Source organism: Bidens hawaiensis, unplaced genomic scaffold (genome assembly GCF_021521415.1).
Source record: "Bidens hawaiensis isolate Kalapana, Puna unplaced genomic scaffold, B.hawaiensis_p1.1 tig00032509_1, whole genome shotgun sequence".
NCBI classification, from domain to species: domain Eukaryota; kingdom Viridiplantae; phylum Streptophyta; class Magnoliopsida; order Asterales; family Asteraceae; genus Bidens; species Bidens hawaiensis.
The window spans coordinates 24,228-39,614 of record NW_027505256.1 but is presented as its reverse complement, the minus strand read 5'-3'; the positions used below and the strand labels follow the sequence as shown (position 1 = coordinate 39,614).

At 35.2% G+C, this 15,387-nt stretch overlaps 1 protein-coding gene across 4 annotated transcripts; it reads right to left on the bottom strand.

Moving 5' to 3' along the window:
• Positions 1–11,679: 11,679 nt before the first annotated feature.
• Positions 11,680–14,808, bottom strand: LOC143611912 (protein WVD2-like 2). Of its 4 annotated transcripts, none has more exons than XM_077086017.1 (8): positions 14,739–14,808; positions 14,578–14,639; positions 14,414–14,487; positions 14,251–14,339; positions 13,719–13,809; positions 13,545–13,616; positions 12,353–12,463; positions 11,680–12,220 (listed from the first exon to the last, which is right to left on the bottom strand). In XM_077086017.1, the coding sequence occupies exons 2-8, from the start codon at positions 14,591–14,593 to the stop codon at positions 11,903–11,905; spliced, it is 771 nt and encodes a 256-aa protein (XP_076942132.1). In that variant the 5' UTR covers positions 14,594–14,639; positions 14,739–14,808; the 3' UTR covers positions 11,680–11,902. The 4 variants fall into 4 exon arrangements, with proteins under 4 accessions (XP_076942132.1, XP_076942133.1, XP_076942130.1 ...); XM_077086018.1 differs by having other exon boundaries at positions 14,251–14,336; XM_077086015.1 differs by having other exon boundaries at positions 14,414–14,639.
• Between the last annotated feature and the right edge of the window lie 579 nt (positions 14,809–15,387).

The following is a 15,387-nucleotide window of genomic DNA, read 5'->3' as shown; positions in this document are numbered from 1 at the left end:
CATGCTTGGATCAAAGTTTGTGTATCTTTGTATATAGTGGGCCAGAAAAATCCTGCATCAAACACTTTTCTGACCAGGGTGGCAGTACCGTGGTGTCCGCCTATTGGTCCTTCATGACAGTGTTTGAGAATGTTTAAGACCTCCTTGCCTGCTACGCACCTACGAATGACTTGATCCGCACCTATCCTAAATACGGATGGATCTTCTCAGAAGTAAAACTTAAGATCGGAGAAGAATTTCTTTCGCTGTTGATGGGTAAATCCTTTTATGAGAATCCTACAAGCTAAGTAATTTGCGAAGTCGGCATACCATGGACTTTCGTCTTTTTCCTTTATTATGTCTTGAATGTGCATGAGGACTTCATGTGGGAAATTATCATTGATAATTTCCTTGTGAAGTTCTTCGGGGGTTGGACATTCTAAACGTGAAAGATGGTCTGCGCCTACATTTTCTGCTCATTTCTTGTCTTTAACTTCGATATCGAATTCTTGGAGTAGTAGGATCCACCGGATGAGTCTAGGTTTGGCATCTTGTTTGTTGAATAGGTATCGTATTGCGGCATGATCGGTGTAAACTATGGTTTTGGAAAGAACTAGGTATGATCTAAATTTTTCAAAGGCAAATACTACCGCTAGTAACTCTTTTTCTGTTGTGGTATAATTTTATTGTGCATCGTTAAGAGTTTTACTGGCATAGTAAATTGGGTGAAAGTGTTTTTCTTTGCGTTGTCCGAGTACGGCTCCAACTGCAAAGTCGCTTGCATCGCACATGATTTCGAATGGAAGGGTCCAATCGGGTGTGTTCATGATTGGTGCATTGACAAGTTTGTCTTTTAATGTATTGAATGATTCAACACACTCCTCAGAGAATATGAATGGTGCGTATTTTTCTAGAAGTTTGGTCACAGGTCTTGAGATTTTTGAGAAGTCTTTTATGAAGCGGCGGTAGAAACCTGCGTGACCTAGAAAACTTCTAATGGCTTTGACCGTAGTTGGCGGCGGAAGTTTGGATATGGTTTCTATTTTGGCTCTATCAACTTCTAGTCCGTTTTGAGAAATCTTGTGTCCTAAAACGATGCCTTCCTTTACCATAAAGTGGCATTTTTCCCAGTTGAGCACTAGATTTACTTCTTCACACCTAGCTAACATTTTGTCTAGGTTTTTCAGGCAATGATCGAAAGAGTCTCCAAAGACTGAGAAGTCGTCCATGAAAACCTCCATAGAGTTTTCGATCATTTCATGAAAGATGGCCACCATGTAACGCTGGAAGTTGGCTGGAGCATTGCATAGTCCAAATGGCATTCTTCGATAGGCGAAGGTTCCGTATGGACATGTAAAAGTAGTTTTCTCCTGATCTTCAGGAGCAATGGGAATCTGAAAGTATCCGGAAAATCCATCAAGAAAACAGTAGAACATTTTTCCAGACAATCGTTCGAGCATTTGGTCTATGAAAGGAAGTGGAAAATGATCTTTTCTTGTGGCATCATTAAGCTTCCAGTAATTAATGCAAACTCGCCAGCCTGTGATGGTTCTCATGGGTATTAGTTCGTCCTTCTCGTTCATTACGACCTTCATTCCTCCCTTCTTGGGTACTACCTGTACGGGACTTACCCAAGGTGAGTCTGAGATTGGGTAGATTAATCCGGCATCAAGCAGTTTGATTACTTCCTTCTTCACCACATCTTGCATGTTAGGATTGAGACGTCTTTGATATTGGACCACGGGTTTGTATTCTTCTTCCATGAGGATTTTGTGAGTACAAAAGGAGGGACTGATGCCCTTGATATCCATGATTTTCCATGCGATAGCCTTCTTATGGTTTTTGAGAACCTTAAGAAGTTCGTCTTTCTCTTCTTTGGAAAGGTGAGATGAAATAATTACTGGGATTTGAGAGTCTTTTTCTAGAAAGGCGTATTCGAGATGGTTTGGTAGTTATTTTAACTCTAAGGTTGGTGGTTCTTCAATTGATGGTTTTGATTTTTCATTATTTTCACTAATTTCGCATATTATTTCTGATTCTTCTTGGTAATTGTTGTTGAGTTTTTCGTTTTCTAAAATGGGTTTGTTGAGTGTTTTGTTTAAGACTTGTGTTTCTATGGGAGTATTAATTGAGGAATCTCGCATATAGCAACTTACGATGGAGTCTATGATGTCAACACAATATAAAGTGTCATCGTGTTGTTGCGGATATTGCATAGTTTTCCTATGTCAAAAGTGATTGCCTCGTCATTGACCCTGAGAGTGAGTTTACCGGTGCAAACATCAATGATAGCCTTTGCGGTGGCTAAAAAGGGTCTACCTAAAATTAGAGGTACACTTTTTTCTTCCTCCATGTCTAGAATCACAAAATCTACTGGGAAAACAAATTTGTCAATTTTGACAAGCATGTTTTCAACAATGCCCTAGGATATTTAACGGATCGGTCAGCTAACTGAATGCTCATGCGGGTGGGCTTTGGTTCTCTTATCCCTAGTTTTGCAAAAACCGCATAAGGCATTAAATTAATACTAGCTCCTAAGTCAGCCAGGGCATTGCTAACAGATAAATTTCCTATGAGACAAGGGATAGTAAAGCTCCCTGGATCGGTCATCTTTGTTGGTAGCTTGCTTTGGAGTACAGCTGAACATTCTTCACTTAGGGTGACATGCGAGAGTTCCTCCAGCTTCCTTTTTTTTGTCAGCACTTCTTTGAGAAACTTGGCATATTTAGGCATCTGAGCAATAGCTTCGACAAAAGGGATGTTGATATGGAGTTGTTTAAAGAGTTCTTGAAACTTCCCATATTGGGCTTCCAATCGCTCCTGCTTCAGTCTTCCAGGGTATGGAATAGGTGGAACATAAGTTCGGACTGGCTCCTTAGGTTGGATTATGCTTGTTGGGGTCCGCCTTTCCTGCGTTTCATCAGGAGACTTCTTCTCCATAACTGGTTCTGAGGTTGGTGAGACAACAGAGGTCGTACCGCTTCGTAATGTAACGGCGTTAGCTGTTGCATTCGGGTTGGTGATTGTGTTGCTTGGAAGGGCGCCAGGTGGTCTTTCGGATAATTGTCGGGAAATTTGTCCGATTTGGGTTTCTAAGTTCTGAAGTAATGCTTGTTGACTTTTGAGATCGGCTTCATGTTTTAATAATACTCCGCTGATATCAACAGCTCTTGAGTCGGCTTTCTTTTCTGCTTTATTTGTTTTGGTCATTAATTGGATTAACATTTCTTCGATCTTTGGGTAGCTCGGGTTTTGATGGTTACTCGAGCTTTGGTCTTGGTATTGACTTTTAAGTTGGAAGGATTGATTCATCGGTCTCTTTTCGAATCCTGGTAAGGGTTGAGTGTTACCTCCGTCTTTCCAGCTGAAGTTTGGATGGTTTCTCCAACCTGGGTTGTAGTTATTGCTGAAAGCGTTGTTCTGTCGAGCGATAAAATCGACTTCTTCCATGGCCATAATGACTTGTTTACAGTCACTCGTCTTATGATTACCTCCACAAGTGTCACAGGTGAGTCTGTTTTTTGATAGCTCGGCTTGAAGTTGTTCGAATTTTGTAGAAAGAGCTTCAAGCTGTGCTGTGACAAGGGTGTTGGAATCAACGTGGTGTATTCCTTTATGGGTAGGTGTAGATCTTGGTGGGTTGTAAGCGAAACTCTTCTTTGCGGCCTTCTCCAGGACTTCAAATGCTTCGTTAGGTGATTTGGATCCCAGGTCTCCACCAGCGATCTGGTCGATGGCCTGTTTGTTTTAACTGGATTGTGCGTCAAAGAAAGTTTGAACTTGTAACCATACGCTCAATCCATGATGTGGGCATCTTCTTAAAAGACTTTTGTATCTTTCTCATACTGCGTGTAACGATTCATCATCATCGGTCCGGAATCCGGTAATGCAGGCTCGGTATTTGGCAGTTTTGTCGGGCGGAAAATATTTGAGGATAAACTGTTCAATCATCTGGTCCCAAGTGGTAATGGAACCAGAGGAAAGAGATTCTATCCATTCTAGGGCTTGGCCTTTTAGAGAGAACGGAAAGAGTTTAAGCTTGATTTGATCTTCTGAACAGTTTTGGATTTTAAAGGTTCCGCATATTCGTAAGAATCGAGATATGTGAGAAAGAGGGTCTTCGTCGAGGAGACTATGAAATTGAACTGAATTTTCCACCATATGAATGGTGCTTGATTTGATTTCGAAATTTTCGATGATTTCGGGTGGAGCCACTCCATTGCCGTAGCCTTCAAGAGTTGGTTTGGCATACTGGCTCATGTTCGGCTCATTGTTCTGGGCCGCCATCATTTCTTCGGTTTGATTTTCTCCTGATGTGTTGGCGTCTACTGATTCGTCTTTGATTGCTTCTGCGGTTTCTGTAGTCCGTTTACGAGTTCGTCGACGAAAGAGTCGTTCCGGTTCAGAAATTGGAGAAACAAGCTCAGGCTCAAAAGTAGAGGACACACATGGGACTAAATCAAAATTAAACACAAAGGCAAAAGTTAGCTAAAGTTAGTCTAAAAGGTTAATCTACTATTAAACTACGAGTTATGCTACGCTATTTTTAACTAAACTAAACTAAGGTCTTAATTAAGCTAGAGTAAAGTTAAGGTAAATAAAGGTAAAAAGTAGGCTAGCCGTAAAATTATATTTTAGTATTTAGTAAAAATTAAAAATAAGTTAAAAATTTGTACAACTATAAACAATGATTAAATTAAGACTTGGATCGTTCTTAGAAACGTACCGTGTCCCTGGCAACGGCGCCAAAAACTTGATGTGTGTTGTGTAGCTTGTATAAAATATGATAGATTGGATATTTAGCTTTTGCACAAGATCGTGTTTTAAATTTATAAAAGTGATTTCTACAAAGACTAAACACACACAAAATAGGCAAGTGTACATATCGTATATGTAGAATAGTATTGGTAAGAACCAAGTATCGATCCGTGGACACAAAGGTTTCTAATAATAAATCGTTGTTTTACTTCAATCGGAGGTTTTAATCATTTTGAGGTTAATTTTTGAACTTTTTATAAAATATAAATAATTATATATATATATATATATATATATATATATATATAATATAGGTGACCAAGATAAGAAATTCTAAACGAGTTGTTCAATTATACGAAGGTTACCATCTAAGATCAAGAATCCACTCCATTTTAGCATTGATAATTAATATGTAGACATGTGATAAACTTACCGTAGCAATATATGATAGATAACTCCTTAACCCAAAGTGAGCATCTTTGGCACTAAGGAGATGATATGCGCATTTTAAAGTCCACCCTTTCCTAATGTCATACCATCTCAATGATGTCAATTTAAGTTGGCAAGTAGTTTCGTTAAGTAGAAAGATTAGGCTTGACTTCAATTTCTCGAATACCAATTCTAACAACTTCGGGTGATTGTAGTTCGTCACACAACCTCCCCTTGGTTGATTTAAGTAGGTTATGATTACACATTCCATTAACATATGGTTTCTTTAGCTAATTTGATATCCTAAGCAAAGCCATTTTCGGATTACCAAGGTTTAGAAAAATACCCCATAACTTATATCTCATCATTTCTAAGTACAATATAAGGATCCATGTTTCGATAATGTATCAAAGTATTTCTATCTTCCAAGAACATGAATCGATCATGAACGATTGCCAAAGAGATTGACAACCACCAACTTTGAATTAGTGATTTAAGATGGTGAAACATTTCTCATCAAAAGATAATTGTAATATAACCATGTACTTAACTAGACTACATCACATGTCTTGATTAATTATCAAGTAAAACAAAGCTTCTTCATAGATTTTAGATGGTAAAAGGAGTTTAGCTCATAATGAGCATTATGATGAACATTAAGATGATTGATAATAACAAATACATGATTAAACTTGGAACAATCTAACCAAATGTAGATGAATCCTTCTTAATGATGGGGATGATGGTTGATGATGATGATTAGTGGTGATGACCTCCAAACCTTCAAACTCTTCACTAGATCTTCAAGGTGAGTGTTAGTGTGTGTTTTTATAAGAGAGAATCGAATAGAAATCTTTTCAAGGCACACTTAATGAATGCAACATGAGCCACTATTTATAGGCAATCTGGATGGTGAGGCACGGCCCCGTGCTTGATGAGCACGGCCCCGTGTATTTTTATGACATGTGCCAGATTTGTTTTGTCTTTTGTGTGAGCTGGCAACGGCCCCGTGGTTAGCAGACACGGTCCCGTGCTTTTTAGTGACATGTGCTCAATTCTTCTTTGTCTTTTCTTCATTCCCGTCCACGGCCCCGTGCATGCTGAGCACGACCCCGTGCTTTTGTTCTCAGATTTTGTCTTTTCTTGTTCCATAAGCATGGGGGCGTGTTTCTTGAGACATGGGGGCATGTTTCTTTGTTTGAGGTTTGGTTTCACCTGAAATTACGTTTTATTATGATAAGTAGCCTTTTATGCTATGTTATTAGATAGAAATTGCAGTTTTTAGAGATTATTTGATGCTGAAAAGATGTATATTTCTATGTACATCACTTGTAATGTCTATGCCTAATCTAATGGCATATTTTTGCAATGGGACTTCTCCTTAAGAAACCTAAAGCTGGAAGTAATACTTGTATTTTGTTTATGAACCTTAGAATTATCCTCTTTTAGGTTTTAGTGGTAGTGAGTTGAATAACATCTTATTTCTAGCACCAGACATTTCTTTTCGTATACATATGTTGCTGATCAACACACTCATTTTCCTTTGGTACTTCTGAGTGTTATAGTTGATTCGTAAGGCACCAAAGTGTACAGCTGAAAATTTTAGTATGTAATGTACTAAAAAAATGTATTTATTTCCATGTGTAAGCCCTTAATTTTATGGGTCATGGTATTTTTCATTATGATGTATTCGGTAATGCCATTTAACCTTATAATTAGAATTTTCAAGAAAGAATGCATGCATCTTATGAGTTATTTTGATTAGTCTTAGGAAAAACTAAATCAAGAATAACTCTAGTGATAGCATTTATTTAAATAAATTATTGATTATCATTATTATAAGAGACATTATGATTGACGCATCCCATTTGTTATGCTCTAGTTTTTAATATAATGATTGTTATTTGAAATAGCAGTAGGATAGCCATATCATGTCTTAATGAATAATTAAAATTGAGAAGAGCTAAATGTTGTTAAAACTCTTTATGAGACAAAATTCAATTGTATTTTAAGATTAGAGTGGATGATTTGGATGAGATCGTTATTTATGGAAGAAAATATAGTGAGTAATATTATGGGATATTAAAATAATATAGATTAAAGTTTATGATAATTAGATTAATGAAGGATCATTAATATGAGGATCACTATATTTTATTGAAGATGTGATATGTCTATTATTAACATCAAACTAATAGACTATAATTAATAGTTCAACTTAAACAAAAAATAAATCACCTTTAGGCATAATTAAAATTTATTTTAAGTATATGTGTAAAACAATTGTAACACATCACCTTTGGACAGAAGTGAGACAATTATTTTAATTATGCACGGGCTAGTTTTGCTAAATAAAAATGTAACAAATCACCTTTGGGCAGAAGTGAGACATTTGTATCATGTTAGGCAAAACTAACAAAAGCTTTTCAGTTATACTTGAATGATAGGGTAAATGTAACTCATCACCTTTGGGCAGAAGTGTTACATCAAAAGTTCATTCATGTTAAGCCTTTATGTTTTGTAAAATTTTATAATATTTAAGGTTTACAAAACATTTAATTAGTTAATAGCGTAAAATGTTTAGAGTAAGGATTTTTAAGTTTCCGGTAGGACCTTATTTTGCGAAATTAGTTCTCGGAAATTTTGGGTTCCCGAGAATTGCCAGTTTCTGGCTTTTAGTGGGTTTTTCAGTATTTGGCGGTTTACATGATTTTATGGAGTTTTATGGAAAATGTTGATTCCGGTATTAGTGAGTTTTCGGGTTTATGGGTTATGACCCCAAACCATTTTAGAAACTCATAAACTCTTAAAACACATAAGCTATTTTAAGCCCATAATACATGATTTTTAAATAGCCTGTGAACCCGTAAACTGGTTTAAGCCCTTAACCCATGATCTTTATTAACTAAATTAATAATGATAAGATTTGGTTCAAATCTTTTTAATGATTAACAGTTATATTTGTTTCCTATTTTAAGGGAATTCAAATCTTTTAAGAAGATTAAAACTTCTAAGTTATCTAAGATTTGAAAAAATATTTCCCTAAATAATTATTAACAAATTTTAATCTAGATTTTGAACCAACATATGTATAATTTTCGATAATAATGATGAACACGAAGAACATCATCAAAAATTTTAACAATTAAACATAAAAAAAACTTGGAATCGAAATCTTTAAACATGAAATTAACAGATTTCAAAAATATTAGAGTTTACTAAATATGAATTTTAGCGATTTAAAACAGTTTCATGTATTGTTTTCGTAATAGAACATGAAAAAAAAGAAACCTAAAAAATTAGGGTTTATCAAGTTTTAGTCCATGTCTTCTGGTTCAATTCCAGATTTACGGAAAACATGAAGAACTGATTAATCAACATCGCTCTGATACCACATGTTGATCAATTCTTCATGTAAGTAATAGAAAACATTATAAATATTAAACCTATGAACCTGTTACAGCAAAGAGAGTAGTAACCGCAGCAGGGTAAGATGTAGTCGACATGCTTGTCATCTTGATCGAGTTCCCCTTTAGGATGTATAGTTAAGGATGGTTATGGTTCTTGAGAGAAACCTGGTTTTATGAGAGAGGAGGCACACAAAATTGTTATGTGTGTGTGATTAGGTTATGATGTTAATTTATTCTCTCTATACATACACCCAAGGGGAAACCCTTTATTAGCTATTAAGAGTAATATGGCTCATCAATAATTACCAAGCTAATATATAATAAGGTATAATTAATTATTTTGATCTATTATTATATAAATGATAATGATGGCCATATAAATAAATATATAAAATATATTTATTCTTACAATTAAAACATATAAATTATAAGTTTTGTAATTTATTAATTATGTATGATATAAAGATCATTTTTTGTATATATGTGTGTGTATCAGTGTGTGTAACAAAGATTTTATAAATAATAAATGAGTTGGCTAAGCTTGAACTTTTCACGAGCGAGCTCTAGCCTCTAGATCAACATTTCAGCTCGTTAAGATAAACGAGCTATGCCGGGCAGTTTGTAAACGACTCAAGCCAGCTAGGTTTGTAAACAAGCCAAGCTAACTCAGTTTGTAGCAAGCCAAGGTAAGGTCGGTTTGTTTGCTCGCTTGTGAGGCTCGTTTAAAATATAATAATATCAGTTATAATGATGAATAGTTTATAAAAATGTAAAAAGAAAAAAGAAGTTTATGAGCCTGCTCAACAAGCCACGAGTTGGCTCGCAGTCGACTTTTCAGCTCGTTAAAATAAACGAGCCAAGCCAGCTCATTTAAATTCGTGCTCGATCCTGAGTTTGCCATGTTTCTGCTCCGCTCGGCTAGTACAACTAAACACGTTAAATAGAATTTGTATGACACGCCAGAGATGGCAAAATGGGCAAGGGTAGACGGCTCAGTTCATATCGGTTCGGTTGGGCAATGGGTCATTTGTTGTATGGGTTGGTCAAATGTGGGTTAGGTTGACCTGTTTAATTTCTGTTATTTTAGTCTAGTAAATGTAGTTTTAAGTTTTATAATTTGACTATTGATAGAAAATTTCATAATTTATCTAATATATATAAATGTAAAGTTTGGTGCTGCTAAGTCGTCATTGGGTCACTTGGTGGCACCTTACTTGTCATAGCAATTTTTTTCCGTACTAGTACCATAATGAATATAACATATTCTGAGCGAATGACAATTTTGTTTTCTTTTTTGTTTATTTAATTCTGATATCACAACAAACGTGGTGAGATCCGGCTGAATTCGCATAGACTCCCGGGACTGACAACACTCGGTTTTAACAATGCCTGAGTTTATCGACCGACACCACCTCATTGGTCCACTCAATTCTTATATTTTTCCCCTTTTATAGTTCTGGTACCGTAATAAACGTAGCCGAAACCGACCGAATTCGTGTCCAGTTACTACCTAAATGTCCGGGACCGAACGCTTGAGTTTTATCACCGCTCGGATTTATCGACCATACAAACGTCATTTTAACTAAGTTACTTTTTTATATGTTAATTTGACGAAAATATTTTTTTGGATGCTAAGGTTTTACCAATGGTATCTATACGTAAAGAACGTAAAAGGTACTAACTGAATTCGCGTCAACTCATCGACGTAACGATCGAGCTTTACCAACGCTCGGGTTTTACCAAGACCCAGGTTTTAACGTTAAAAAAGTTTTACCAATTGTCCCAGCACAACGCGCCGGTTGAAAATCTAGTTAAAACTAAATGTGATAGCTAATAACTATAATGATTTTGTCTTTATGTCTTAATGCAGGGTTTAGCTTCATTATTTTCACTTGTGGCTCCAAAGTACCAATTCAAAGGTGCAAACAAAACAGGTATTCCAGTTGTAGCAAAATACACCGACACTGGGGCGATTGAGAATTTTAAAAAGCTAATTATTTTTATTTATGTGAATTATGTCAACTTGTAAAGCTAATTGTTTTTATTTATGTCAACTTGTGAATTATAAACCGACACAAGTTGACATAATTCACAAAAGTATTATGCTCAGATGGTCAAGTAAATGGTTTATATCTAACTTTTACAATTTGTATTTGTCATTTTTTTTACCTTCTAATTTATGTTGACATGCAGCCATATGAATTGCTTGGTTCACTGAAATAGCATCATTAACTTGCAGCAAAAGTATTGATCTTTAAATTCCTATGTGCATGTCTAAAAAAAAGTAGCAAATCAAAATCTAAATATCAATAGATAGCTTTAACAAACTCAATTTCAAAAGTATTTTAATTCAAATATCATTTTATGAATTTAGTATATTAATTTATGTTTGTGGTATTTTTATGAATGGTAATTTTTATTTTATTAGTAAAAGTTTCAAAAATTATCAATGACCGGATGAAAGATGAATATTTTCGTGTTTGAAAGATGAATTTTGATGGAATGATGAAAATATGATATGATGAAAAGCAAGTGAAAGATGAATTGAGATAATACAACCGCATGTCTAATGAACCTTTGAGGTCTCTTTGAGGAGATCTTTAGAGGTCTTTAGGGGGTGTTTGGGATTCCTTATAACTTTTCTTTAAGTTAATAAGTTACAAAAATGTAATTAATGAAACTTTTCCTCTCATAATATAAAGAATCCCAAACATCTTATTACTTCTCAAAAAGTTTATAAGTTGGTTAAAATAAGCAATCCCAAACACCCCCTTAGTCTCTCCGGTTTTACCCGAGCCAGATTTATCCAACCTACTCGACTTGACATAAACATAATATAATACGCTTTCTCTATGTTTCTAGTAAATAATTAAAATATTAAATATGCATCAAAGAAGCATATCACCATAAAAATAACTTTTTTTAATGAAAAAACAGCATTTCAGAGATTGAATACACTTCTCCCTTAACGCGAATTTGCCCTCTTTATCAACTACATTTTTCTTATATCAAATCGTAGATAAAAGATTATCGAAATTAACTTGATCGAACTAAACGAGTTCAAATAGGCTCAACAGATTTGAACTCCAAACGGGACCATTGAACAAGTTCAATAGAAACTAGAACAAAGAATCATCTACAATACTTAGTCTTTCTCGCGCACACGCACACACTATATAAGTATATATATATCTAATATGATATGTACTACTGTTACAAACAGAAATATACGAGAACAAGGGGTTACATCAACCACAATAACAATTTCACTTACCATAGTCAGTTCAGTACTTTTTTCACTTAAAAATGCAAGTGACATGAGTAGTCTACTTGAACGCTTTAAGATGCGATACTTTAGCCGGTTCACTGGCCCTGGGTTTGCTGAGCCCGGTGATGGTGCGGCCTTGGGTATGCTTGATTGGACTTGAAGTAGCACTCATGGGTTTGCTGAGCCCGTTGACGTTGCGGCCCTGCGTCTGCTTGATTGGACTTGAAGCAGCACTCATGGGTTTGTAACTGCCTAAGCTGTGACGGACCCGTGCACAAAGAGCTTTCTCATCAATGGTTGGTTGTGAGGTTGCATCACCACAGCTCTTTCTTCTAGTTATAGTTAAGTTGGGTGATTTAGCACGCGTCACAGGTAGCTGCAAATGAACCAACCAACAATCCAGGTAAACAGACCACACAACACATATATATTAAACAAACAGGTTGGTAATTTGTTTAGGTAAATGAAAATGTGAAATAATAGCAGACATAGAGAAGGATACGCATACCTTTTTAAGTTCAGCCTTTGGCGGTGGTCCTTGCCGGTAAAAACTGGGAACCGGGTTTGCTTTAACAACCATGCTCTTTCTCATCTGCTTTATAGCTTCTTCTTGTTCCTCCTGTAAACGAACGGAACGTTGAATGAACCATTGGGCAGAAAGTTTGTTTATTTAATTAACAAAACGAACATGAACACGCTTTTTGTTCAACTAATTAAACGAACGAACATAAATAATGTCTCGTTCGTTCATTTATGTTCCTGAATGTTCGTTCATTTATGCTTGCTAGTTTATGCTGTTCATTTATGCATTCATTTAAATTGCTAGGCCCTTACAGTTTAGTCTAGTTTTATTTAATTAATTAATCACATATTACAATTTAGTCTAGTTCTATTAATTTTTTAGGCTTTAAAAGATTTATATTAACGTTTACTTTTAATTGTTGTTTACTCAGTTATATTCGTTAATCTATGTTCAATTATATTCGTCCGTTTTTGTGCGTGAATCTTTCGTTTATACTATTAATGAACAAACACGAACAAAAAAACCATGTTCGCTTAGCTGTTCATGTTCGATTAAAGTTGAATGAACGAGCACGAGCATGCCTCGTTTGTGTTCTACAGGCTTATATGGGTCAAAATGATTCCAGTCATGTTGACCCACAACCTGTTTCTATCTTACAAAGTTAATAATGCTTACAAAAACGATATAAGTACACACTAATAATCTAGATAATTAAACAAATTGTTATAGTAGGGTCTATTCGTCTAACTTTCAGGACTTTGAACCCCGACCCATTTACTCCTTTCTCCTTTTAGCTATATTTTGAATTTGAGCCATCTGATATGTAACATAACACATCAAACCATTTACTAGCAATTGACGGGAAAATGACAGCGTTAAAAGAAGAGAATATAGCAAAAGGTTGATGTGAAATTCTATCGCGCAATGCGCCAGGAATTCACCTTTGATATGTGTTTACATCGAACAAAAACCATAACGAACAAAATCATAATACGCCAAAAAGATTACTCACAAAACTTATACCAAAACGTCGAGAAAAAACTTAAGCACACCTATATCATGGTTTAGAATTAAAAACTTTGCAGTACACTTCAAAACTCCAAAAAAATTGTGATCAATTTATAAAAAATGAAAACTATACTAACTTATAAAAATCAATTTATAATATATAATGTACCTTGGTCCTGGCTTCATACTCCATCTTCTCGGCCTTGAGAGCCTGATGCTTTTGCTCTAGCTTTGAATAAAACTACCAGAGAAGAAATGAACAATACGCATTAAGAAATATTCGAAAATAACAATCTGATGCCTTTTTAATTCAGAAGGCAATAAATTAACAATAGAAAACTACCTCTTTACGCTGTGCCGCACGTTCGGCACTTCTAAAAGAGGGAGCTACTCCAACTGTAACTCTTGATCTAACTGTTCGTGAAGTTGCAGCACTGTATATTGCTAAGGACAACACTTGCATACTATGGGTCAATATCGGTGAGACATCGGTTAATCGGTCCTCATGTGAAACATTGGTCAGAATATCGGTAACAATAATATCAGCGATATTGACCGATATTTCCGATATCAGCATTTCAAGTCTTCATTGTAAATTGTTAGTGTTTAATGTTTTAAGCTTTAATCAATTCCTACTTGCAATGATCGTTAGTGTTTTGGCAGTCGCAAAAGGATAATTTGTTAATGGAAGGGGAGTATACCGAATTGTTAGTGTAAAGTTGCTACATTTATAAAATTCTGCATAATATTAAAATTACCAGTATCCGACCAATATCCCGCCTCGTCAGATATCTGATATTTTTCCGAATTAACTGTATAGCTTGCATATATAAAAGTGATCATTTCGATAATTAAAACATACACGAAAAGGATACGATGAAGCGACAGACCAATTATCATCATCATCATGGAATCTGCCCGAATAAGATTTGGGTGCCCGAGGCACGGAGAAATGCGAGTTCTGCTTTTCAAATTTCAATAAACAAAGCTCTTACATTATTGTTTTGTAAAACAAGTGCATAATGTTCAGTTGTTTACCTTAGTGTTTATAAAGCTGTTAGTGTTGGATGACATGGCATTGGCATTGGCATTATTTTCTTCAAACACTGATGCTGTTGGGCTAACAGGAGAGCTTATTATAGTTATTTTGTCAGTTGAAATTGAAATTGAAGGTTGAGGGTTTGGAGTTTCATCTGTTGTACCGTTAGAGCTCAACATTTGGTTGGTTTGTTATCAAGATGGACAATTATATGAGCCCATCACCCTGCAATTGATTAACAAAAATAATTATACTTACATACTTATAATTATTATAATTATATGTGGTTTATATATATATGGAGATCTGAAATGGAGAATTTACCAGATGAAGATGCAGATCCCAAACGTGACGGCGATAGGCTCATTAGGGTTTACTTGTTGTCTTCACCTACACTACACCCACCATTTGTTTTTCCAAATTTTATTTCAACCTTCATGTTATAACTTTTTGTCAATTTAACCCTAAAGGTTTTCTAATTGTTTCTTTATTTTCTTTTGTTGTTGACTGTGTTTTCAACTTAAGTATCAACAAAGTTTCTTATCAAATTTGATGTACAAAAATAGCACCAATGTAAGTGGTGCATCGTACCACATTATATGATACATTGTACCGAATTTTAAGGACTTTGTGAATTGTGATCCCGTTTCACGTTTTGTGTAGGAGGTACCGTAAATCAAGTGACTATTTGATCAAGCCTAAAAGTATTTTTAAAGTTTATCTAGGAATTTTGAAAAATGCTTCCTAGTAGGCGCTACAAATAAGATAGTCATGTTTAAACTGGTAGTAAAAATGTTCAGCAGCCACTTTCTATTCTTATAACTGAAAAAAAAAATAAAAAAAAAATAAATAATAAGGGTAACAATAATGGTGAATAGTTAAAATTATCTTAGCACTCAGAATATACCATGGAAACTTGTAACGAGGCAATGGACATGAACAGAGTATGTTTGTCAGCATTGGATTAACTTTA